This window comes from Fusarium oxysporum, genomic scaffold, assembly GCF_000149955.1.
Source record: "Fusarium oxysporum f. sp. lycopersici 4287 supercont2.40 genomic scaffold, whole genome shotgun sequence".
NCBI classification, from domain to species: domain Eukaryota; kingdom Fungi; phylum Ascomycota; class Sordariomycetes; order Hypocreales; family Nectriaceae; genus Fusarium; species Fusarium oxysporum.
The window spans coordinates 121,257-143,980 of NW_017264847.1; the positions used below are offsets into that span (position 1 = coordinate 121,257).

The 22,724-nt window shown below is 48.0% G+C and overlaps 11 protein-coding genes across 15 annotated transcripts; 6 read left to right on the forward strand and 5 right to left on the reverse strand.

Annotated features, from left to right (window-relative positions):
- Positions 1-232: 232 nt before the first annotated feature.
- Positions 233-1,535, forward strand: FOXG_16981 (uncharacterized protein). Its single transcript, XM_018397007.1, has one exon. It carries the CDS (start codon positions 501-503, stop codon positions 1,320-1,322), a length of 822 nt encoding a protein of 273 aa, XP_018257825.1. The 5' UTR covers positions 233-500; the 3' UTR covers positions 1,323-1,535.
- Positions 296-4,269, reverse strand: FOXG_16982 (uncharacterized protein). 2 transcript variants are annotated; one of them, XM_018397008.1, is made up of 4 exons: positions 3,992-4,269; positions 3,440-3,948; positions 2,071-3,391; positions 296-2,019 (listed from the first exon to the last, which is right to left on the reverse strand). In XM_018397008.1, exons 1-4 carry the CDS (start codon positions 4,214-4,216, stop codon positions 1,390-1,392), a joined length of 2,685 nt encoding a protein of 894 aa, XP_018257826.1. In that variant the 5' UTR covers positions 4,217-4,269; the 3' UTR covers positions 296-1,389. The 2 variants fall into 2 exon arrangements, with proteins under 2 accessions (XP_018257826.1, XP_018257827.1); XM_018397009.1 differs by having other exon boundaries at positions 1,311-2,019; positions 3,440-4,269.
- A 127-nt stretch (positions 4,270-4,396) lies between these two features.
- On the forward strand, positions 4,397-8,597 carry FOXG_22646 (uncharacterized protein). 2 transcript variants are annotated; one of them, XM_018403051.1, is made up of 5 exons: positions 4,397-5,454; positions 5,507-6,293; positions 6,345-6,914; positions 6,970-8,249; positions 8,297-8,597. In XM_018403051.1, the coding sequence occupies exons 1-5, from the start codon at positions 4,463-4,465 to the stop codon at positions 8,463-8,465; spliced, it is 3,798 nt and encodes a 1,265-aa protein (XP_018257828.1). In that variant the 5' UTR covers positions 4,397-4,462; the 3' UTR covers positions 8,466-8,597. The 2 variants fall into 2 exon arrangements, with proteins under 2 accessions (XP_018257828.1, XP_018257829.1); XM_018403052.1 differs by having other exon boundaries at positions 6,348-6,914.
- On the reverse strand, positions 8,500-10,519 carry FOXG_16986 (uncharacterized protein). Of its 2 annotated transcripts, XM_018397011.1 has the most exons (5): positions 10,457-10,518; positions 9,790-10,231; positions 9,616-9,735; positions 9,300-9,555; positions 8,500-9,244 (listed from the first exon to the last, which is right to left on the reverse strand). In XM_018397011.1, exons 1-5 carry the CDS (start codon positions 10,493-10,495, stop codon positions 8,803-8,805), a joined length of 1,299 nt encoding a protein of 432 aa, XP_018257831.1. In that variant the 5' UTR covers positions 10,496-10,518; the 3' UTR covers positions 8,500-8,802. The 2 variants fall into 2 exon arrangements, with proteins under 2 accessions (XP_018257831.1, XP_018257830.1); XM_018397010.1 differs by having other exon boundaries at positions 9,790-10,519.
- Positions 10,520-10,755: 236 nt separating this feature from the next.
- Positions 10,756-12,513, reverse strand: FOXG_16987 (cytochrome P450 oxidoreductase; the record flags this gene model as incomplete). The annotated part of the gene is made up of 3 exons (XM_018397012.1): positions 10,756-11,441; positions 11,494-12,327; positions 12,381-12,513. 3 exons carry the CDS (start codon positions 12,511-12,513, stop codon positions 10,756-10,758), a joined length of 1,653 nt encoding a protein of 550 aa, XP_018257832.1.
- An 846-nt stretch (positions 12,514-13,359) lies between these two features.
- On the forward strand, positions 13,360-14,775 carry FOXG_16988 (uncharacterized protein; the record flags this gene model as incomplete). Its single annotated transcript, XM_018397013.1, has 3 exons — positions 13,360-13,435; positions 13,485-14,029; positions 14,185-14,775. 3 exons carry the CDS (start codon positions 13,360-13,362, stop codon positions 14,773-14,775), a joined length of 1,212 nt encoding a protein of 403 aa, XP_018257833.1.
- A 674-nt stretch (positions 14,776-15,449) lies between these two features.
- Positions 15,450-15,737, forward strand: FOXG_16989 (uncharacterized protein; the record flags this gene model as incomplete). Its single annotated transcript, XM_018397014.1, has 2 exons — positions 15,450-15,466; positions 15,656-15,737. 2 exons carry the CDS (start codon positions 15,450-15,452, stop codon positions 15,735-15,737), a joined length of 99 nt encoding a protein of 32 aa, XP_018257834.1.
- A 598-nt stretch (positions 15,738-16,335) lies between these two features.
- Positions 16,336-18,104, forward strand: FOXG_16990 (uncharacterized protein; the record flags this gene model as incomplete). Of its 2 annotated transcripts, XM_018397015.1 has the most annotated exons (3): positions 16,336-16,541; positions 16,606-16,608; positions 16,656-18,104. In XM_018397015.1, the coding sequence occupies 3 exons, from the start codon at positions 16,336-16,338 to the stop codon at positions 18,055-18,057; spliced, it is 1,611 nt and encodes a 536-aa protein (XP_018257835.1). In that variant the 3' UTR covers positions 18,058-18,104. The 2 variants fall into 2 exon arrangements, with proteins under 2 accessions (XP_018257835.1, XP_018257836.1); XM_018397016.1 differs by lacking the exon at positions 16,336-16,541 and having other exon boundaries at positions 16,584-16,608.
- Positions 18,039-18,856, reverse strand: FOXG_22647 (uncharacterized protein; the record flags this gene model as incomplete). The annotated part of the gene is made up of 3 exons (XM_018403053.1): positions 18,039-18,115; positions 18,178-18,618; positions 18,651-18,856. 2 exons carry the CDS (start codon positions 18,854-18,856, stop codon positions 18,453-18,455), a joined length of 372 nt encoding a protein of 123 aa, XP_018257837.1. The 3' UTR covers positions 18,039-18,115; positions 18,178-18,452.
- FOXG_16991 (alcohol dehydrogenase) lies at positions 18,740-21,070 on the forward strand. Its single transcript, XM_018397017.1, has one exon. It carries the CDS (start codon positions 19,111-19,113, stop codon positions 20,920-20,922), a length of 1,812 nt encoding a protein of 603 aa, XP_018257838.1. The 5' UTR covers positions 18,740-19,110; the 3' UTR covers positions 20,923-21,070.
- A 128-nt stretch (positions 21,071-21,198) lies between these two features.
- FOXG_16992 (uncharacterized protein) lies at positions 21,199-22,414 on the reverse strand (the record flags this gene model as incomplete). Its single annotated transcript, XM_018397018.1, has 3 exons — positions 21,199-21,615; positions 21,666-21,889; positions 21,937-22,414. 3 exons carry the CDS (start codon positions 22,412-22,414, stop codon positions 21,199-21,201), a joined length of 1,119 nt encoding a protein of 372 aa, XP_018257839.1.
- Positions 22,415-22,724: the final 310 nt, after the last annotated feature.

Genomic DNA, 22,724 nt, shown 5'->3' on the forward strand with positions numbered 1-22,724 from the left:
GCGATTCCAGTTGTCGCTAAGAATTAGAATTGGCGGATTTTCCACCAAATGTAACACGGTGAAACCCTTAGCGGATTCTTTGGCCCACGTTAAAATCTTTTTATAGCGATTGAGATCGAGGACAGGGGAGACGACGGGATGCCACGCCACGTTGGGACTAGCCAGGGCACACGGGCCATAGGGTAAGTTCATGCAATTGTCATTGCCAAGACATTAAAGGGTGAGTTCATCTGAAATCCCGTATAGAACTGTCAATCGGATCTAGGGAGATTCAAGAGGATTTTTGATAAGATGTGACTGGGAGGCGTTCATTGTTAAGTGCCCATACACCGAGGCTGAATGTCAATAGGCAGACTGCTGAGTTGTCAGCCAACGGATAGTCAGGCTGCAGGCGGGGTTTGCCTGTTTGTCAGCCCAGCCCTCTCGGAAGCAAAGCCTTCTCACGATCTGAGTTCACTGAGTAACTAATCCCTTGAGCTTAAAATCACGACCTACTCATCATGAAGTCCTGGTTTCTCGCCCCTGACTTCACCTTCACTCCCGACGGACCCCTCCAGCTTGGCGCTGTCATCCCTCATCCCAGTCGTCCGACTCAGACCCTTGCATCACCCCGCACCGACGCAATCACGCTTCCTGAAGTGCAAACTCTGATCGAGGCGAACCATTCTCACTCAAATGATGTCACGCGAACAGCTGGAGTTAATCTCTTTGCCAAGTTTGTAGAGCTTGCTTCTGCTTCTATCGGCTATGAGACTAGTCGGCGCAACGCTCTTGAGTATGGAACTGTGGATCATGAAGTTCGATCTCTAGCGGCGCCGTTTACGAAGGAGTTTTTGCAGAGTATCGTCAACACGGAGGCTGTTAGAGAGCATATCGACTCTGGCTTTCTTGGAAAGCGAACCGTTTACTTTATTTCCGGACTCAGGGTTGCCACTTCTTCTTTTATGGTGACGAAAGAGAAGGGGGTTGGACATAATACCTCACTGTCAGGCTCGGGGCCAGCGGGACCCGTGCCCATCGAAGTCGGCGCTGGTATTTCAGGTGGAAAAGAGAGCTCCAAAACTGATTCCTACGAAACTGCTGTGGGCATCATTTTTGCTTATCGTCTCCACGCCATCCGCGTTCGAGGCAGCGGCAACGTTAGCTCGGAGATGTTTTCGCACCGCAAGCTTTTCATGTCCGATAGACCAGAGTCTGATACTATGGAAGTCGTTGATGTCACTGCAGAAGTTCTGAAGGCTGATAAAGAGGAGGACGAGGCGCCAAAGTACGAGATGGAAGGTCTGGGAGATGGGGAATACTGTCTCGTAGCGAAGGCATAGACTTATATTTGTTTCTACGTCACGAGGCTCCAACAGGAAATGAATGCGAGAATTGGTTTGTGTCTTTTTATCTGTACATGAATGGTGATACTGCATCATACATAGCAGCCCATGCCCTCCATGCGTCTGCCTTCTCACTCCAAAACCATATCGGATTTATAAATCTATTATGCCCTGTCTGATCCGGTGCCATCTTTTCCAACAATCTTCTCATGCCATCGGTTCTCTTCAAACACTTTACCGGGCTTTGCTCTGTTGGTATGGGAAGAACTGTCGAAAGAACTTCTGCGTAACCTATTGTTGACGCTGCTATACCAGCAGCCACGGCTGTCGCTATCGATGATCCAGGATGACATATATGAGGGCCAAAGCGTTTGGCGATCTCGTCGTTGAGGCGGGTTGGTAGGTTGTCCCCGAATGTGCCGAGAGCAATAGTGCTTCGATCAGTGATTGGAGGGTTACTGGCATTAAAGGTACCCTGACAGTCTGTTGCTCTGACCGATATAACCGATCGATGTCTCGCGGGAAAGGCTTCCCGTTGGTAAGCCGCGTTGTTACCAGCACTAGCCAAGAATATGATTTCGCGACTTCGCTCAACCTCTTCTATCGCTGTAGAGATGGCATCATCGTCGTGGGGAAAGCCGAAGGACATGGAGATGATATCCACTTCTGCTTCAAGTCCGGCCCATCGAATTGCCTGTATGCTGTTTAGTGTCTGGAATACGAACCAACAAATTAATTCTCCCACCTTGGATATTTGATCACTGCTGTACTCGAGCTCGTCAGCATCCTTGGCAACTCGGACCACATAAACGTGAGCTAGCGGAGCAGCTTCCATGATCAGCCGAGTCATCAGGCTGCCATGCCCGTATTCGTCTTCCATCGAGTCTGGACCAGGCGTGTCTTCGCTCTCCTCACATGTGAAGTCTTTCCATGCTTTTATGGACTTCTTCCTTCTTGGTATCTTGCAAAACGGTAAGTCTGCATCGCATCCTGTATCTAGAACCGCTATCTTAACAGGCTTGAAGTCGTGCTCTGGCTTTTTCTCCCGCAGGCTCACAATGTGCATACTGATATGTTTCAGATTGTCGAGCCATTCTTCTGGAACGACGGTCTTGCCTGTGTGGAACGAGGCAACTTGAGAGTGGAGCTTGTTGTGATTCTCGACCTCCCTGCATCTTGCTAAGTAGGATACGTATTTTGCATCAGTTTTGAAGGCAATATTGACGAGCTTTGACAGTGGTTCGACGATTTCAGTATAGACTTTCCGCCTTATGCCGCCTCCATCCGTGTCGGTGACAGGATTATCGTTTGTAGAACTCTTCGTTGTCATGGCTTTCGGGTTAGAAGTGGTGAATGTTCTAGGATCTAAGCAATTCGCCACGGCTCTTGCAAAGATGTCGCGATGGGTCGATCGCGCCCATTGCGCTTTTTCAAGCTCAGAAAGTAGCTGTCTAGCGGCACCATGGTCTCTGTTTAGTCGAGATGTAAGTGGTAGGTGCGCCATTGACTTGATAGGCCTTGCAAGGCCGATCTGCAGGAGTAGAAGTCCCAGCCCGAGAATGTGCGGAAACGGGTGCGTTAGCATTGACTTATCTTCATCCTCCGAATTCCTCTTCTGACCTTCAAAGTTGAGTGAAATATATACCCGTAATGCAAGCTGATCTTTGGGTGATTGTTGATGGTCCATTTCATGCATAAACCAGATGTCATCGCTTGTCCAATGGTTTCCCATCAAGTCAGATTCATAGAATTGCCAGAAGGAATGTGCAATTGCATGAGAAAGTAAGATCTTGTCTTTGTCAGTGAGTTTGTAGCTTTGGACCACCAGAGACAGTGGAAGTCCTTGGCCTGGGCACAGAAACCGTTCAAGAGGAGCGGGTGGCGGTAATGATACAAGACCGACGTCCTTGACGAAGTTGAGATTGACTTTGGCAAATAGTTGATGTTTCAACACTTGACAGAAGTAATCCGAGTTGATCCGTTTCAGTGTAGAAATTTTACTATCTCTCTCTTCGTCACTGGAAACGTTTGCAAACTTGACAGCACCACGACGACCTTTCGTTTGCCTTCGTCTATGAGTCAGATACCAACTGCCTTTCGGGAATTAGACTCACATGGGTATACCCAGCCACAAATGCTGCCAGTAACTCATATTCTCAGATGATATCACAACTTCGAATTGGGCATGCCTACTCTGTATATGTGGCGTTGCGTCAAGGTGGAGTCTGATGGGATGGGCGAGCTTATGATGATGAGGCCTTACCTTCTTGGATTTATCCAGCCAAGATTTCTGCTGCGGCATTTCCGCGTGATGACAAAACGCGTGCTGGTGAAGAGCCTTGAAGAGATTTCTGCTGACATGCTGAGGATAATCATCTGGTTCTGGCAACGCCGATCCTGTTGTGAGCTGGTCAAGACCAGTCTTTTTCTTTGGCTCATCCTGGCTTAACTTAGCCAAAAACGCGTCGCATTGCTTTTTCGCTTTGGATGGGAGTGCATCGTCGGCAATGAAGGACATAGAAATAGAGTTTTTCAGCCTTGACCTGTTATCTGGTCTTGCCAGCGTCATGATGTGCATATAAGATTGCCTGGGTATGGTCTGGCTCCCCGCCGGAGTCGGAAACTATCATCTCAGCCATGTCTCAGGTTCAGGACAAGTAACATACCATGCAGACCTCAAGCAGCGTATGCAGCAACTTTGCGGCAGCTTCCTCAGCCGCATCTTCAAGCTCGTAACCAGCGAATGACTCTTGAGCAATTTGCCCCAGCCTCGTTCCAACTTCTCCCGCAACTCGTTGTCGTTGGCGAATGCCGCATTCCATCACCAAAGCATAGACCTGCTTGGCAACTTCAGCGACCATTTCGCACGCGCTCAACCGTTCAGGCGACATCTCGACTGTCGCATGATTTGGTCACGGTAAGGCTGAGCTATTTTGAGCTATGTGGAGCAAAGGTTTGGTTTCGATGATCTGTCTGAGTGAGGCTGAGTATCCCTGTTGCTGCGGTCACGTGACGATGTCGACAGCAATTCCTTGGGTCCTGGCCATTTTGTCGCCGTCTGACCTGCTCCTCTTTCCTACAACCCGATTTTCTAGCTATCGGAACAAGAAAGCCCGCCCGTTTTGGGCCTCAAAATCATGGATCTCATGAGTTTGAATGCTCGAGAGCTTTCGAACAAGTGCCTTGAGGCTTTTCAACTATGCTTGACTTTTCGCTCAACAGACCCCGGTCTGTCCAATCAAGAAGCATTTCATGATGAGCGATTTGAGTATCGCCTGGCAGATTTTAATCTCTGGATTGACGGCATCGGCGCTTTGGCTCCTTCAAAGGCTTCACTAGATGCGAGGTTGAATGAACGACCGATTGATCTTTCCCTAGTTAAAGGAAACCTTGTTATGCTGTTTCAATCACTGGAAGATTGTTTGAGTCTGCTGACAACTAACCAACCGCTTGAAGATGCGTTATTAGATCTTGATTCGGCTTTGGAAAGTCTTGTCTCGCTTTCATTAGCTATTCGCAGGACAGGGCGTCGGTCACGCCTTCACAAAGCCGACCGTCTTTTCAAACCAGAAGAACACGCTGAGCTGAGGAAACACTTAGAAGCCATAATCCTTCTTCGACCTGGGCCTGGTCCATGCTATGAAGGTGACGAGTTCCGAAAGAAGATGAACTCGTTGACACCACTTCAAAGTCATCTTGTCACGGCCAACCTGAAGCGAAGAAATCGGTTCATACAAGCCCATCTACACTCTTTAGGCCTGAAGAAAAGAAGTGTTGGGTTTGAGTTACCGGTTCCTGAAGTTGCAGAGCAGGCTTCTGCACCAACTCTTAGTTCAGATGATAAGATTGCCGAAGTGGCTTTATCTGCTCCCACTCCTCGACAGCCGATCGAGCCGCTACCAGCACCTATGTCAGTCACCTCTGCTTCGGTCCCTGAGAGCAAGCTCGAGTACAAGGAACCCGTTTCTCAGAAGACCGAATCGACGCCAATGACAATCATTACTCAGATCACAGCTTCTGCTCGATATCCTCGCCCAAGAGTATCTGATAATGAACAAAAATTAGTTCAGTGTCCTTGTTGCTGTCAGACATTACCTGTATCAGAGGCTAAGAACAACAACCGATGGAGGTGAGGATATTTCCCCTGGCTGCTTGTTCCTGACACCTGATTCATCCTGTAGAAAACACTTGGCTGAAGACATACGCCCCTATACCTGCATATTCGATGGATGCCCTTCCCCGGATGTGTACTACAGTAGTAGGTCAATGCTGGAACAGCACTTTCGACAGGACCATCCACCAGTTTGGGTATGTCCTCTGTGTGACGAGGGCTCAGTCTATTCGACCATGACTGGAATGATGGACCATCTTCATAACACTCATCCACAAGCCATTGGGGAAGACATCTCAGCAATCATATCATCTTCGGCGCAGACGAAGATGGGTGTAACGAGTTGCCCTCTCTGCGAAGTCAAGGGTGATGCTGACTCCCCAGAGCTGATTGACCACGTCCTTGAGCACGTCCACGACTTCTCGCTCAGGTCTCTTCCCTGGCCTAAATCTTCAAGGGTCGAGCTTGGCGGTGAAGTTGGGTCTTCAAACACAGACAGTAATGAGTTTTCTGCTGTGACTAAATGGTTAGAGGGGTGTGAACACCGTACGGGAGACATTGACCCGGCTTTAAAGCTAGTCGCTTGTGACTACGGGAGGTTGGCAATCATAACTGAACAGATCGAATCTCAAAAAGACGACAAACTTGGCCTGGACATTGGCTTTGCTGACGAGCATGGTGACGAGTCTGCCGAGGCCGAGACTGATATATCGCAGCTGACGAAAGACACTCTTGACTCGGTGAAACAGCATGATGGAGATCGTGATGTGGTCTTTTGCCATGAATGCTCTGCTGAATGGTATCGAGATGAAAATGGACTGACATGTCCCAAATGTCAAAACGAGCTGGTTGAGATTGTGTGTTTTCTGCTGTCATTCTCTCCTTCTCATAATACTGACCTTGGTGAGCAGGTCGAACCTGAATATGATCCTCTGGATTTAGCTCTTCACACAACTCCTACAGGGCCTCGTCTCTCTAGAACTGATCTTCTTATTGGACTTAGTGATGATGGCGGGCCTTCAAGGGCCTCCAAACCAAGCGCTCGTGGGTCAACCTCTGGCTTTCGAAGGTTCGCTGATCGCCTTTTCTCTCGCAAGAAGGCCGATCACATTGAGCCACAGGACGACAAGCCATTTTCTGACATCTTTGTCCGGTTTCCAACTCTCACCCTGCAGGCATGCGGCATCTTGCTCAAGGTTTATGCACGCCGCCTATACCCTTTGACAAAAAAGAAGTCTGTGTTCGCAGACTTTCTTAGACGCACACAGGGTGAAGATGTTTCGCCAACCAGTCACTCCGTTTCCGACCTAGACAGCTTTTTACACATTATGCTTACGTCTTATATGGATCCACTCAAAGCCCTACCTCCCAAGGACCTCACAAAACCTATCTCAAAATACTTCATTAAAAGTAGCCATCGGACTATCCAGCGAGGAACGTCATTGAATTCCCTCCCGTCCTCAAGGTCAATCCGAGAAGTAAAATATTCTAGCCTATCCACCCTGCTGTACCGGATCTGACTTTGAATAACAGGCCCTTTATGCTGGCTATCGATGTATCGACATTGACGTTTGGGATGGCGATGATGATTTCATGACTGATGCAAAGGGGAACTCAAATGTGTTGTATCAACCGTCTAGTGCAAAGGGCGGATCCATCACGAAGAAACTGTACCGAAGCTCCAGCCCTGCCAGGGAAATTACTGAACCGAAGCATGGGGCCCCCAAGATCACACTCTCCAAGCCAGGTCGGTCTACTTCTCTCTCAGAACCAATCGTGACAGACAGAAGGACTCTCGCCGGGCACTTCAGCTTCAGAGAAGCTTGTGAAGTGATTAAAAGCTCTGCCTTCTTACACAGCGATCTACCTGTCATAGTCAATATGTCTGTTTACGCTAGACCCGAACAGCAAGAGCTGATGGTCAGAATCATGAAGGAAGAGTGGAACGGCTGTCTGATCGATGAACCATTAGAAGGCTGTGATCCGAGGTTTCGGTTACCAAAATTAGAAGATCTTCGGAACCGGATACTTGTCAGATTCTCAGCAACTAGACACAAAGATGTTCTTGATTCTGACGGTCTTGGCAAGACTTTGCGAAGAGAAGGACGGGATTACAAGGGCTATATACCCATTATACAGGCATTGGACGGACTCGAGATATATATGCGAAGCAAGCCTTTTGAAGGATTTGACAATATTGGCGCAAAGGACCCCGCCCACGTTTTCTCCCTACAGGAGCAGGGACTCCAGCTACTTTTGTCCGTTCCAACTGACGACATTTCCATGGAAAACCTCGAACGAAACCAACTTTTCAGACATAACCGGGACTTCTTCTTTCAAGTCACCCCAAACTCAGCGCGAGTTGACTCTTCAAATCTCGAGCCCTTGCAGTTTTGGAAACACGGGGTCCAAATGGCTGCCATCAGCCGCCACAACATCGATGAGGGCATGATGTTGAATGAAGGGATGTTCGCTGATGAGTCAGGGTGGGTTCTTAAGCCCGACCGCTATTTTATTCCAGCTAAAGGTGTCCCATTCGGTCTACCAATACACTCCACCCTTATGGAAGTATCCATATTTGTTTTTCAGGATCAAGCTTTTGAGCTGATTACAAAGGACGGTATAATACAACAGACCAGGGACCTTTCACCATTGACTATGGCTACACTCCACGTGCATGGTGACAGCGACCACAGGCTACAAGTGGAGGATGACTTAGTCGAAGACGAGGAATCTGGTGACTTTTGTTACAAACACCAGTTTGTTCCAGACAAAGCAATTACTAATATAATTCTTAAACTCTGCATCCTCCGGTGAGTAAGTCTACAATGTGCCGAGTGATGCTGACAGTATTATCCAGGTTACGATTCGCGGATCACTCAACCGGCCGAGGTTTGATCGCCTGGACCAGTCTCAGGCTGGATCGCCTAAATCGAGGATACCGTCTTGTACCACTTTATAACGAAAAAGGAGGACTTTTGAGTAAACAGAAAATGCTTATCAAGTTTAATATCAAGTTACTAGAATAGAGGCATCTAGTCCTTCTAATCTATAATACTCCTAGCTAGTACGTAAATCGTATTAGTGAATATAACAAAGAAGACTCATGTAAAAGACCATGGCAATGGGCATATCTACGGGCCCAGCAAGAAATTCACTACGTATATTTTACTATATCCTAAATGTTGTTGTAACAGCCTTTAGTGTAATAAGTAGCGCCGTTGTAATAGTTCTGGCTACAGCCTGTGACTTCACCCTGAGCATGGTAGGTATGGAGTATTCATCCCGATTCCTTTCATAAGATCTCTTGGAAGAGAGGCGGTGCCCATAAGTCTTTGTCTTCTGCAAATCTTGTATACTGTCACGTTACGTATCCTTCACCGGCTCAAGCCCTCGGTCTCGGATAAAAGCCGTGCCAAGCAAGCAAAGCCCAATCAAAGGAACCTGCAATATGAACACACTGTGACTAGCTGACATGTACGCATCCAAAACCGTAGGAACTTGGCGCATTGACTCCGGAAGCACGTATGTTGAGCTGGCAAGGCTCTTGTACTCAGTTGGCAGAGTAGCGCGTAATTGAGCTTGGAGGACTGCTGCAGAGACAGCAAGACCGCATGCGCCTCCAATACAACGATAGAAATTCCTGTTAGAAATGATGACTGCGCGACGGCTCTTCGGAGAATGTGCCTGTAGTGCGATCAGGGTAGGTTGAAAGATACACCCGACTCCTGTTCCGACAATGGCTAATATCACAGCGATAACGGCTGGACTAGTATGTCTTGTAAATAGTAGCGCAAGGCCTGCCCCTCTGATAAATGCGTCAGCAACTGATTCGAACAGGAACGGAAGTGTGAAGAGCTTACAAAGTCCAGATAGCAAAACCGAATATGATCACCTCGCCGTATCGGAGACGGCGACTGATGTATTGTCCCGAACCAATAGAAGCAATCATTTGCGCTGCCACCAATGGGGTGTAAACCGCTGCTGATTTGATCGCACTGTACTGGTGAGGGTTTTGGAGATAAAGTGGAACGTAGTAGAGGTAGGACTGGTAAACAGCACCGAGCAGACAGTTCTGGGCAAGCATGATAGCCAGGCTTGAGTTCTTGTAGATATCAACTAAATTGGAATGATCAGTCATATTCATCTTGGAAACTCATTTCGGGCAGGTCCTCTTACTGGGCATCATTGGAAGCTTTGCCATCTTCCATTCCCATCCTATAAAGGCTATGAACAGCGCACCGCCAACCGCAAGAAAGCTTATCGATAGTGGCGAGTCCCATGAGAAATATGAACCTCCTTGATGATGGTTAACATTTGTGACATCAGCTTTCGTGGAGCTTTGGGTCTTACCTCCGGAGATAGGGATCAGAAGCAGTACAATACCAGCGCCTGATACCAGTGAACCCACCCAGTCAATCTTGGAAATTCCTTCCCAAAAGCCAATGGTCGGGGGCTTGGAGGGGAGAAAGATATAGGCCAAAACCGCGGTGATGAACGACAACGGGGTCAAAAGCCAGAAGAACACTCTCCATGATGACTTTTGCATGATACCGGCGGCAATGAAGGGTCCGATCACATTACCCAATCCAACGGTGCCTCCAACAACTCCTTGAATCTTTCCTCTCTGCTCAAGAGTGACGATATCCGAGATGATGATGTTGACAAGGTTCTGAACACCACCGCCGCCGATACCGGCGATGGCCCGAGAGACGTAAAACATAATCGCATTCTGACTCAACGAGCAGAGCAAATCTGCCACACAGAGCAATAACGCTGCAGATACGAAAATAACCTTGCGACCAAAAACATCAGAGAGTCTTCCGTAGAGCATCTGAAAGCAAGTATTGGCGATCAAGCTGGATGTGCCAGCCCATGAGATGGTAGCTCCGGCGTCTAAGTCTTTCGCAATGGTGGGGATAGTTACTGATATGCCATTTTGATCAATTGTGACGAGTAGTAAAGCCGCGGAGAGGGTAGCGAGGGCGGTAACTAATTGTCGTCGAGGCAGGATATTTACCTGGTCGTGAAGAGCTTTTTCGTCCTTGGTGAGTACCATTCTGTCCTCTGCATTGAGGTATATGGGAAGGAATAAGTTCATAATCAGATTTCTTGAGTCAATTGAGGTATTATGACTCTTTCGGCTAGTCCCAAACGGTGATGCGAGCCACAATTATATCGGAGCTTGTCCGCGGGATTTGTCCGAATACTTCTTGATTTATGCACTGATAAGACGGAACACAAATAATACAATCTATTGTACCATAGTCTGAAAATATCATAGAATTACACCGTGACTACCTGCCAACTCAATGCCGATCACTCAGACTTTGGTGGCCACTTCACCCTCTTCTCCGCCTGAACATACAAATTGTTCGGCCGAATCAGCTGGAAGTACGGATCATACTCAATAGGCCCGTCCTGCGCCAAGCTGAACTTGTACCGATACACGAGCTTCGGTAAAAACACCTTGATCTCCTGTAACGCAAAGTTGAAACCGACGCACATTCTTGGGCCTGTCGCGAATGGGATGTAAGAGCCGGGAGGTCGATTCTTAACCTGTTCTGTATCCCAGCGATCAGGGTCAAAGCGCCCCGGGTTCTCCCATATGTCCTTGTTGTTATGCATGTGATGCAGTGCTGAGATTACTACTGCGCCCTTGGGTAGTCTGTAACCTCCTGGTAGGATCATATCAACCTTGGCGGTGCGACCAGGCTGAAAAGAGGGGTTGTGCAGGCGCTGTGTTTCCTTGATGAACTTATCTAGGAAGCTAAGCTTGCTAGTTGTCTCAGCTGTGACCTGGGTATCCTCATCCCAGTCGTTGTCGATGAGTTCTTGAAGAAGACGTTCTTGGTTTCCTGGGTACTTGACAAGACTGTAGATCAGCCAGGATAGCAAAGATGACGTGGTGGTGAAGCCGGCGGCTGTAGCTACGAGCAAGGTTGGGGCGAATTGGGAGGGCGGCAGCTTGCTGCCCTTGTTGTCTTTGGCCCGTAGGAAGTAGTCTAGACAGTCAGCTGGGTCCGGGACCGATTAATGTACGAAGTAGTAGCTTACCGACAACATTCTCAGCCTTGAGCGCTGCATCTTGAAGCTCCAGGTCCTCCTGTCCCTTCGAAGCTCTGGCAATCGACTCCGTCATCATCTCCATAATCCTCCCCATCGTATCTCTAACCTTCTTCGGATCACCAAACGGCATCTTAGCATACCAAGCTCCCATAGACGACACACGCTTATTCAGCTCCAGGTTCTCAGCAATCTTGAGAACCATCTCATGCAGCGGCGAGTCCACTTCCTCGAAATGCGCAAAGTCCATACCTAGAACAAGCTTACCCACTGCCTGTGAGCCAAGCTTCAGCATGTACTGGTAGACATTCCACGCTTCGCCCTTTTCATCAAGCTCATCGAAGACTTTGAAGGACTGCTCTACCGTTCGCTGCATCGTAGGAGCGTAATGCCGAACTGCTTTTGGTCCGAGTGCAGGCGGGAGGAATTTGTGAGCAAGACGCCATTGCTCCGTGTCGGTATCGGCTAGAAAGACGCCTGCTTCTTGGTTCTTGATTGGGTGGAGGGGATGGCCGGGGACGATGTCTTTTGTGAAGTAGTGGTCTTCGGCGAGGAAGATGTTGGAGAGTTCGGCACTGTTGGTCTGGTAGAGACGGTTGCCCATGCTGTTTGTCACGAATAATGGTCCGTATTTCTCAAATAGTCTCTGATGGTTGCCGAGATGATCGGGGTAAATCTCCAGGTAGTTACCGAAGTATGGAATGCCAGCTGGGCCAGGGACATCACGAACAGCATTGCCGTTGATGGAGACGGCAATTGGCTCGTCTTTGTCCAAGACTTCGGATACTACATTGAGCCTTCGATCATCGTGAACAAAGCCAACGCCTAAAGATTGAAGTCAATCACTTGCGTTTCTGACGCAGCTCGGTAAAACTTACCATTTGGCTTGACAATGGCAAAGTGAGATGCGACAATGTTTTGAAGCTCCTCAAAGTCAACAGCCGGCGGCAGGTCAACTTCTCTAGTGGTGGACGGAGCCTCCCCCAAGAGATAAAATTGTTTTGTTGCCATAATGATAATGATGAACTTAATAATAGCCAAGGCCGTCTGTCCAAAGCTGAAATGCTCAGAGTATTTCGATGTTATATGAAAAAATTCCAGAAGGCGAAAGCATTCATGCATGGCACATGCAAATACCCATTCTCGCCTTCTTGTTATTACACCGCAGGCAAGGATACGAAGTCCAACGTGGAGACGACATGTCTGTCGCCGCGCACTGCAACATGAATGACGTTGAGGTCCTGCATCGTAGAAATTTTATCGTTGCATCCGTTAATCTCTCGGTATATCCGTGTCCGCAGATTTCTGGGTCTGATTACAACGCTTTTTACGATTGGATGATGTCAACGGGAATATCGAAAGGACCCGTGTCATGTCGGTATTCGCGTTTAGTATAATCGCGAAGACGGAAATAAGAGCGATATTCAATTCAATTTTCAGGGTTCTCTAGCCAATAGATTGCTGTGTGTTACATCAACAGCGGAATTCGCATTGTTTCACCGACTGCCTCCGGTCAGTGTGGATCATAAAGCGGGTCGGCCTCGGTCCTGTGGATCCACAACGGGCCCTGAAACCTCGGCATTTCTGGAGACCCACTACGGAGCTGCACTCCGGCCCGCTGTGGGCACATGCAAATGGCGGCATAATCCTGGTAGTTTCAGGGACCCGTTGCTTGTGAGTTTTATGGTATGTGGCTACGTCGTGACCGCCTGATACGCAAGCATTGAGCTGTTTAAGAGAACGGTCTGCAGTAGACCCAGTCTCTGGTATTCTTATCCGAATTGTTTCAAGGTCATCGCCAAATACCTGCACTTCAATTACCTGAACCAAGTCTCGTGTTGTGTTTTACAGCCAATAATGGAGGAATTTACGATCAAGCAGGTCGCTGAGCATAACAGCCCCGAGGATGCATGGCTGATCATCCATGGCCAAGGTAGGCTATGGCAATTCCATTATTGGGTCGCTCACTAACTAGAGGCAAGTCTACGACGTCACAAAATACCTGGCAGATCATCCTGGCGGTGCCGATGTCCTCACAGAAGCAGCTGGTACAGACGCCAGCGAAGACTTTGACAACGCTGGACACTCAGAAGATGCCTTTGAGATCATGAAAGACTGCTGCATTGGCAAGATTCAGGGCTTTGAGAAGAAAAAGCCCAAGCTTAAGCCCCTTGCACCTGTAAAGGCAGTCAAGATCCAGACTAGAGGATCCTCATCAATTTCGACTTTGGTCAGCTTGGGCTTCATTGTCTTTGCTGGTGCAGGAGCGTATTACTTTACTCGCCGCCAAGGGTTCACCGTACCAGACTGGTTGTTGGCGTCGCTACGCAGTGATTCAACTGGCTCAAGTTTCATCAAAGGAATCATCGTTGGAGGTGGATCCCTCGCGACCGCCAATGCCGTTGCTGCACAGAGATTCACCAGCATGGCGATGAAGAGCAAGCCCTTCACGAGCTACCCTGCCCATATGAAGGTTCCTAAGCGAGCTCAAGAAGATACCTTGTTGCAACGAGGACTCTTGGATCCAGTGCGATGACCGGTCGGTTACTCCGCAAATACGAGGGGCTGAGTTAGTGCAAGACTTTTTACAGTAGACAGTCTCAGAACCCTTTTCCCCCTCTCGTTTATTTAGCTCGGAATATCATCATCTACTTGTTGGTCGATACCTGATGTTTCCCTGAGAGCGTCGCGCGATCATATACACCAGTATCCAACAATTCCGACCTTGGCGTTCTTGAATTGGTCATTAAGGCATACCCTGATGGCAAGCTCACAAGCAAGTATCTAGCGAAGCTCGAGGTTGGAGACGAGGCTCTCTTCAGAGGACCAAAGGGAGCAATGAAGTATCAACCAAATCTCTGTAAGAAGATCGGCATGATCGCAGGTGGCACTGGCATCACACCAATGTTCCAGGTCATTCGTGCTATCTGCGAGCATGACCGTGACACAACAGAGATCTCTCTTATCTATGCCAACAGGACAGAGCAGGACATTCTGCTTCGGGAAGAGTTGGACAGATTTGCTAGGAGATATCCCAAGAACTTCAAGGTGTACTATATGCTGGATCAGCCGCCGGTGAACTGGAAGTTTGGGTCTGGGTATGTGACTCGAGAGTTGATGAAGGAGAAACTTCCGTCGCCGAGTGTGGATTCCAAGGTGTTTCTGTGTGGGCCGCCCGGAATGGTGAATGCTTCGAAGAAGGCACTTGTTGATTTGGGTTTTGAAAAGCCCGGGGCGTCAGCTAAGATGTCGGACCAGGTTTTTGCATTTTAGATAAGACAAAATCCTTTCATCTCATATGCATGGTTGTTCTTTTCGGTATCGCGCTCTCCAAATCAAGAATCTTAAGTTTCATCCGCCATGGCTTAGTAAAATATACAAACAGTCTTTTGCAGTTTGCAGGGCATCAATGGAGAAGAAGCCTTCCTTATCTCAGCTTTTTCGTATCTCAAATGGCGATCTGTGTCCCACAATTCTGATACTTCCAGCCCCACAACCTGTATCAGTTCGCAAATAGTGAAGCAGTAATAATGCGCTACGGGAAAAGCCATTTCACTTGAACACGAAAGGACCAATCATATGCTTCGCCTTGCGCATCAAAGCTTCAGGCCGGCTAACTGGGATGGATCCAGATGTCAACCACCATGAGATTGTGTAGAATGATTGGACTGAAACTATTTACTTTTTAAAGATCGTCGTTGGCTAATGTCGCTGCTAGCATGTACTGGCGGGGAACCCGACTTTACGACAGGGTGATTACAGCCCGCAAGAAGCTCTTTATCATTCAGAGCTTGGTGTCAGGAATAAGCCAAGTGGTTATAAAAGGGAACTTGCATCCTCCAAGAGATCTTAAGGTCCCAAGACATTCTTTTACATATCAGATAAGCAATACTTTGCTTTTGCACCAATCCTTCTGGACCTATCCGTTCTTTACTTGAGCCGTCACGATGCCGTTCACTGGGAGGTAAGTTATTGTCCCTTCCCCCTAATTTGTATATTTATATTATGGATGCAGCTGCTAAACTCTCATAGTGACATTTGCAAGATCATTTTCGCGATCATTCTCCCTCCAGTCGGCGTTTTCATGGAGCGAGGATGCGTAGGTGACTTTTGGATAAATTTACTTCTGACATGTCTATGTATGTTCACAGTATCCACTCAGTTGTCGCGTGCTAACTCTAGCAGTCTTCGTTCCTGGCCTCATTCATGCCCTGTATATCATTCTGAAATATTAGGTGCTGCGACTCGCTTACACCGCAGTATCTTGGGCACAATGCTTTGAGGTGTTTTATTATAATTATCTATAGATATTTACTTTTATCATACTACTCTACTCGAAGCCTGCTTTGCTTCTATCTTTAGATTCTCTTAGAAAGCTTTATGGATTTAAATTTTTCGCCCCGAAAATCATTTCATTGTTGCTGTTGATATTCTATGAGGAACGTAGGCAGAGTTTCCTGGCTGCATCTCTCGAACAACACATGTTGTGATTGGCTCCCTCATGGGCTAAAGAAACATTATATAAGACGGTGCTGAGTTTGCAAAGGTCTAAATTACACTTTTACAATAAGAGATAGAGCACTAACTCATAGCCCTATACTACGTATTGAATATTACAACGCAGCAATCTTAAACCAAATTTTTTGTCGTGCTGGATCTGTAATATATCTTACACTATACCAAACGGTCCTGAGTGAAGCTAAGTCAAAACGCTAGACAGCTATGACCGAGCTGAGCTTCAAGTGAAGTGGGTACGATCTAGCCTCCTCAAATGGGCTTAGACTGACTCATTCCGTTATTGTGATTGGCTTTCCCGTAATATTCGCCCTCGCGATGCCCGATGGCAAGTGGGGCATAACATTTATCCTCCCCTTAGAAAAACTCACCTCGCCCAGAAGTGTCATTCTTCCTATAGGTTCCCTCGTGTTTACCGTCAACGGCATTCTACGCACAACAATGGCCATCCAAGGAATCGTGACTGCCAAGATCAAGCATAAGCGCGCATCTGCTCCCAAAAGCCGTAATGGCTGCATCACATGGTACGCTTGCCCATCCTCCTTCACCTTCCAAGTCCAGTGGCTGATTTTAAGTGTCTGTCTGCAGCAAGTAAGTGGCGTTATGAGTTTCCGCCGTCCGGTTACTTATATATATAGGATCCGACACCTAAAATGTGACGAGGCGAAACCGGTATGTAACCGTTGCTGCGAGGACAAGATCAAGTGCGACGGCTACGCAATGCCTAAACCCAAAGCTCCCCGGCGAAAGCACCGTAAAAAGACTGCACCAACAAATTCCGATACTATGTCTTTGTGCTTAACGATTGACGATATCCCCTCATTGACAAGTTCAGAGCGTTTGTACTTCCAACACTTCCTGCAGTTCACGACTACGCAGCTGTCACTCTCTTCCGGTTCGACCAACTTTTGGCTCCGATATGCTTTGCCTATAGGTTACCAATTCGAGTCAATTCGATACAGCATGATTGCTGTTGGCGCCTCGCATCGCCTATTCATGGCGAAATCCCTCGGTCATTCGGATATAGGCGAATTAAAAGGCTTCGCTACCCACCAATACAATAAGGCTATCGCGACTATTATACCAAGCATGACAGCTTCTCAAGACTTGCATATTATCATGATCTGCTGCCTTCTTTTCGTTTCATTCGAAGGTCTGACTGGTCGCTATGACGAGCTCCTACAACATCTCAGTGCCGGAATCTCATTATTCGATTCAGCGCTACCGTCATCAAATGATGAAGAACGCGCGATGACTACAAAGCTTGCCGAGATGTTCTGTCGGCTTGGAGTAGAGTCATCCAACTTTATGCAAAAAGATCCAAGTGTCTCCGGGATGCGAAAGTGGTATCACACGAACGAACGTCAGCACTCCCAGTCTCCAAAACCATTCAGCAATCTTGATGAAGCATCTTCTGCATTACGGCGTTTAGATGTTCTCTACGACGAAAAGCCTTGGCACTACGAAGGAAGCGATGCAGAGGGTAAAGAGACTCTTGTGTCGGAAGCGAGTGCAAACCTCCAGAGCGCTCTCGATGGGTGGTCCGCGCGTCTTGATGCTCTCTACGAGGCCAGGAGCGAGGACATAATGATTGAGGGGGAGCAGCAGTACCGCAACCTGCGCCTGCGCCAGCAATACTGGCAGATGGCGATTAATTCATACTCCACGAAAGAAGCGGCCGCCAATCCCAAGACTTTTGAGCCATTCCTGGCAGCGGCCAGAGAAGCAGCAGCACCTTTTATTGCTCTCCGCCAGCCGACATTTTCGCTCGATGGCGATCTGATCTCCGGCCTAGCTTTCGTCGCATCGACCACGACTGACGATGAAACCAAAGTACAGGCTCTTGACCTCTTGTGGCGATTGAATCGTCGTGAGGGGCTTTTGGACAGTCGTGATTTTGTTGAGTTGCATGAGCTTGCAAGGGCGCTTGAAACATGCGAGGAACCTAACTTTGACGAAAATTGGAAGCCTACGGCGGCAGCTGGGCTTCCAACGATCATTGAGAGGTTACGAAACAGTCTGGGGCAATTACATATTTAATAAAGTAATAGTAGACATAAGTATATTTCAGCAAGTTACAGTGGTCGACAATTGAGGCCTGATAAACTTTTGTTTTAGTGACAACTCCATGTCTATTGGTCCTGATTTTTGACAACATACCTATTATTAAATGATTTCTCATGCTCAGCGCGATGCATGCTCTCCATTTTGCTTTTATCAACACATTACCCTTTATCTCTGATGGAAAAAGCACTCAATTGCTAATAGGGACCCGATTTTCATTGCAGTGTCTTTACATTGCAATACTCGCTGACTCAATGTCTCATCCGAGGGAGGTTCAGGGTAATCTGCTACTAACGATGATGACGTCATGTGTATGGAGATATCCCAAGTGACGGCTGGTCCTCTTAACCAACGTGGGTGAGTCAGCGAGACTATTGATAGGTCAAAACCGCAAGCTGGAAGTGGTAAGGGAAGTTGGAGGCTGTATGATAAGCTTTCTGAGGTGGGAATGTGCTGTTCTTCGAAGATTCTAAAGCCAGGGCAGCCCCATATTTAGATGTGCCGAGGAGTGGAACCTTGAGGCTCAAGACAAGGATCCTGTGGATCAATTTCATGCGGTCAGATCTTACTTGCGGAAGAAACGCGGAATTAATGCCATCTTTGCGTCATAACGGAGCCGCACCGGACGAACGACGATAAAATTGTCATCTTGGGCTATTGCGCGTACAAGCAATTGATGACCTCGGCTGCCCCACGTTTCAGTCGGTGTCACCTTTTCGGGGCTCGAATTTGAGGCAATTCGAGCCTCATCGTTGTGTCCTGTGTCCTCCGTCATGCCGTACCAGCCGGTCCCGATCGGAGGCGTCTTGCACCGACAATCCGGATCTTTGGACCGGAAATCGCCTCAAGTGTTAGACTATGTGTGTGATGAATTCTTTACAAAACCCCCCTACAACTGGCGTTTCAGTCGAGTCGCATCATCTCGTAGCTACTTCATATCACTATTATCTTGCAATTTTGCAAACATTAATCCTTTCTATACATTCTACCTGATTGCACATCCCGAAACTGTTGCTCAACGATATCATTATGGGTGCTTTTATTCTTCCTTCAACCGACGGTCGCACTGTCGCCGTACTCGGTGGAGGAGTACTTGGCCGCCGCATCGCATGTGGATGGGTTGCAAGCGGATTTGACGTTATCATCCGCGACCCAAGCTCTGAACAAAGGGCTGCTGCCGTGAAATACTGCAACAATAGCATGTCTCAATACTCAGACTCAGAGATTCGAGGAAGAGTGACAGCTGTTGACGATCTCGCTGAGGCTGTTGCCAAGGCATGGCTCGTTATTGAAGCTGTCCCCGAGAAGCTCCCTCTCAAGATCTCAACTTTTGCAGACTTGGAAAAGCTCACATCCCACGACACCATTCTCTGCAGTAACTCGTCATCTTACAAGTCAAGAGAGATGATTGAGGGTCTTAAGCCAGAGACGAAACGACGTGTTCTGAACATGCACTATTACATGCCACCAGACTACCGTGTCGTCGAGCTTATGACGGACGGCGAGACCGACGAGAGCATCTTTCCATTCCTGTATCAGAAACTGGAGGAAATCAAGTTCCACCCTTATATCGCACGCAAAGAGTCAACCGGCTTTATCTACAACCGTCTCTGGGCTGCTATCAAGCGCGAGGTTTTGAATATCCTCGCCGAAGAAGTATCTACGCCAGAGGAGATCGAGAAGCTCTGGGAGGAGATGTGGTATGCCAAAAAGAAGGGACCTGTTGCCATGATGGACGCTGTTGGTCTTGATACTGTGTCCTTCATTGAGCAGCATTACGTTGCCGAGCGTGGCCTGCCTGATACACCAGTCAAGTTCCTTCAGAAGTACATTGATGAAGGAAGGTTGGGAGCCAAGTCCGACAAAGGTGGATTGCTCCCTCCAAGCAAACCTGTCAAGTCGGGCCACGAGTCTTTGCTCTACTTTCTAGACATTGGCTTGTCAAGTGGGAACGCAAAAGGTTACACTTCAGCTGGTCGTGTATTGTTGGGTTCCAGTGATGGAAGGCCAATGAAGACGCTTGTCTCAGGTCAGCGCATGCCTGATGGTATCGACATCTCGAAGTCCGCCGGAAAGCTCTTCTGGACCTGCATGGGCGACCCTTCAGCCAACGACGGCGCTATCCTCAGTTGCAATCTTAATGGTACAGACCTTAAGGAAATTGTCCCTCAAGGGTCGGTGCATACACCAAAGCAGCTGACTGTTGACAATAAGAACTCGAAGTTATACTTTGCTGATCGCGAGGGAATGAGGATAATGAGATGTAACTTCGATGGCTCCAAGCTTGAAGTCTTGATCCAAACCGGTGATTACCAGGTGGATGCGCATATGCTAGACCCTACAAGATGGTGTGTCGGCATCACGGTATCGCCTTCTACTGGCAAGTTCTACTGGACGCAGAAGGGACCATCCAAGGGAGGTAAGGGCCGTATTCTTCAAGCCAACATCGACTTCCAACCAGGCGAGGATGCAGAGAGCAGGACAGATATCGAGGTACTGTTCCAGGGTTTGCCGGAGCCTATTGATTTGGAGGTTGATGAGAATGAGAATGTGCTCTACTGGACAGATCGGGGCGAGCTGCCAGATGGTAACACCATCAACCGTACCAAGCTCAATGGAATTACCAAGATGTCGCACGAGAGTGCAAGTCAGCCAGGCAGAGATTACGAGGTTGTTGCGCGAGGATTACATGAGGCTATTGGCATCAAGCTTGACCTGAAGAACCGTCGTATCTTCGCCACCGATCTGGGAGGCTCAGTGTACCAGTTTGATATGGATGGTGGTAACAGGAAGAAGGTGTATGAAGAATCTGGTGCATTTGTGGGTATTACTGTGGCTTAGTACTATACGAGCCTGTCCTCTGACATCCCGGCATACGTCGAAGCAGCGTTGCAATATATTACAAGTATGGCATGAGAGAGTATCCTTTCATAAATAACAGACTTTAATAGCTCGACTTATTCGCTCTAGTAATATACAAGTCCCTTCGCAGATTGCCAGCAGTTTAAGTGACTTGAAGCTGCGAGTCCTACTTAACAGCCAAATAGTACGTAACACACACACCAACACGTCTCATCATTCCCCCTTCCACTCGACTTGAGTGAAGCTTTAGCCCTTCTACCGATCATCTTCGCAGGTGTTAGTATCCCGCCTAAAGATGCGTGATACCAACAGCCACATCTTGCCAGGTGGCTTATCCTCACTAGCCCTGCGAACAAGCCACCACTGAAGAGTCATAGCCGCCATCGCACTATTCCATATGAACGCCACCATCATACCGACCGAGAACGATAACGAGGTGGATATATGTCTTGTTCCGCAAAGGCTCATGACTTGGAAGTCATCGATACCGTCGGGCAGGGCAAAACCTGAAAGCATGAGAACCGCCTGACAGAGGAATATGTCGGTGTAGTTGACCATCATATGCACCCTGCGCCATCTCCTGTTTGTTGAAATCTTTGGTCTGAGACTGTTCTCGATAAGGTACACTCCAACTGCCAATGTCGCCAAAACTGCTGTGACCAACCCGATGATCTGAGGGACAGATGATCAGCACTGCTGTGCATATACGACATGCCACTTACCCCGTGTTCTGTTCGGAAATGGTCTGACGATCCCATCCCAGTCAATCCGCACAGCATCCCGATGGCTAGGAGAGGAAGGAAGAAGACGCAGAAAAGTATCTTCTGCCACTTTTCGATCCGAGCTTTGAACAAAGGTCGCTCAATGAGTTCACCAAGGGCGATTAGTGTCGAAAAGATCAGGATGATAGGGTATACAATAAAGAAAGCGAGTGTCATAGCGGCCACTAAAATCTTCTTAACAATGCCCAGACTATGGAAGCTAACGACTTACCGTGTATGCTCGTTAGTATTATAAGGAGAGATTTCGAAATGGTGTTGACGTGATAGCTGTTCTTGGTAAAGTCGATCAGGTAGGTGTTGCCTGAGCTGGTGATGTTGATAGGGCATTTCGGAATCTGCATACCTGAGGGACGCGTCGATGTGAGGTTTCTTTCGAGCGAAGTTCTTAGACCAGCGACGCCTCTGTTGAGCCAACATGTTGAATGGCCTGTCAAGATGTCCAAGTTGCTTTGCAAGAAGTCGGTAACATGAAGCTGGTTCTGTGTTGTTCCAAAGCAATATTGTCGACGCGATTCTTCATCCGATCTCGGTACATTGAACTCTCGCGATATCGATAAACTCTCGATGCTCAGTCCGGTCTCGCCATTTACATAGTCAAGATTGTGCGCCACGACACTGTTGACTTGGCCTGAGAATAATGCTGGCACGAACCAAGCCAGAAGAAACAGTTGCTGAATGCGGGATGTCATAATGAAAACATGTGTCGAGGACGATAGGGGAGCAACGAAAAAAACGGAGTCACAAGAGGAAATTTATCTAATATCGAAACCAAGGGCGATGTAACCGCGAAAGGGGCTGAGAATTCTGCTTACGTCTCGCATGAAGAGCCGCGTTTAAAATTAGATTGGAAGCTTAGACGATTTCCCGCGGGACGCCGAGGAGAGAGGAATGACAGCGTGGTTGAAGCTAGACTTGAGGCTAAATGATTAGTTGTGCAGGGGTCTGAAGTATATAAGTTGGCCACATCCTAGCATTCGAAACGTCAGGGTCAAAATTGAC

Excerpts from the sequence above, each read along its gene's own strand:
- FOXG_16981 (XM_018397007.1), top strand. The coding sequence starts at position 501 with ATGAAGTCCTGGTTTCTCGCCCCTGACTTCACCTTCACTCCCGACGGA.
- FOXG_16982 (XM_018397008.1), bottom strand. The coding sequence starts at position 4,216 with ATGTCGCCTGAACGGTTGAGCGCGTGCGAAATGGTCGCTGAAGTTGCC. Across the intron at positions 3,949-3,991 it reads CGCTGCTTGAGGTCTGCATG|TTTCCGACTCCGGCGGGGAG; the intron begins GTATGTTACTTG and ends CTGAGATGATAG. Across the intron at positions 3,392-3,439 it reads TTGTGGCTGGGTATACCCAT|GCAAACGAAAGGTCGTCGTG; the intron begins GTGAGTCTAATT and ends TCATAGACGAAG.
- FOXG_22646 (XM_018403051.1), top strand. The coding sequence starts at position 4,463 with ATGGATCTCATGAGTTTGAATGCTCGAGAGCTTTCGAACAAGTGCCTT. Across the intron at positions 5,455-5,506 it reads AAGAACAACAACCGATGGAG|AAAACACTTGGCTGAAGACA; the intron begins GTGAGGATATTT and ends TTCATCCTGTAG. Across the intron at positions 6,915-6,969 it reads CCTCAAGGTCAATCCGAGAA|GCCCTTTATGCTGGCTATCG; the intron begins GTAAAATATTCT and ends TTTGAATAACAG.
- FOXG_16986 (XM_018397010.1), bottom strand. The coding sequence starts at position 10,495 with ATGGTACTCACCAAGGACGAAAAAGCTCTTCACGACCAGGTAAATATC. Across the intron at positions 9,736-9,789 it reads TCTGATCCCTATCTCCGGAG|GAGGTTCATATTTCTCATGG; the intron begins GTAAGACCCAAA and ends ACCATCATCAAG. Across the intron at positions 9,245-9,299 it reads GGTTTTGCTATCTGGACTTT|AGGGGCAGGCCTTGCGCTAC; the intron begins GTAAGCTCTTCA and ends CGCATTTATCAG.
- FOXG_16991 (XM_018397017.1), top strand. The coding sequence starts at position 19,111 with ATGGGTGCTTTTATTCTTCCTTCAACCGACGGTCGCACTGTCGCCGTA.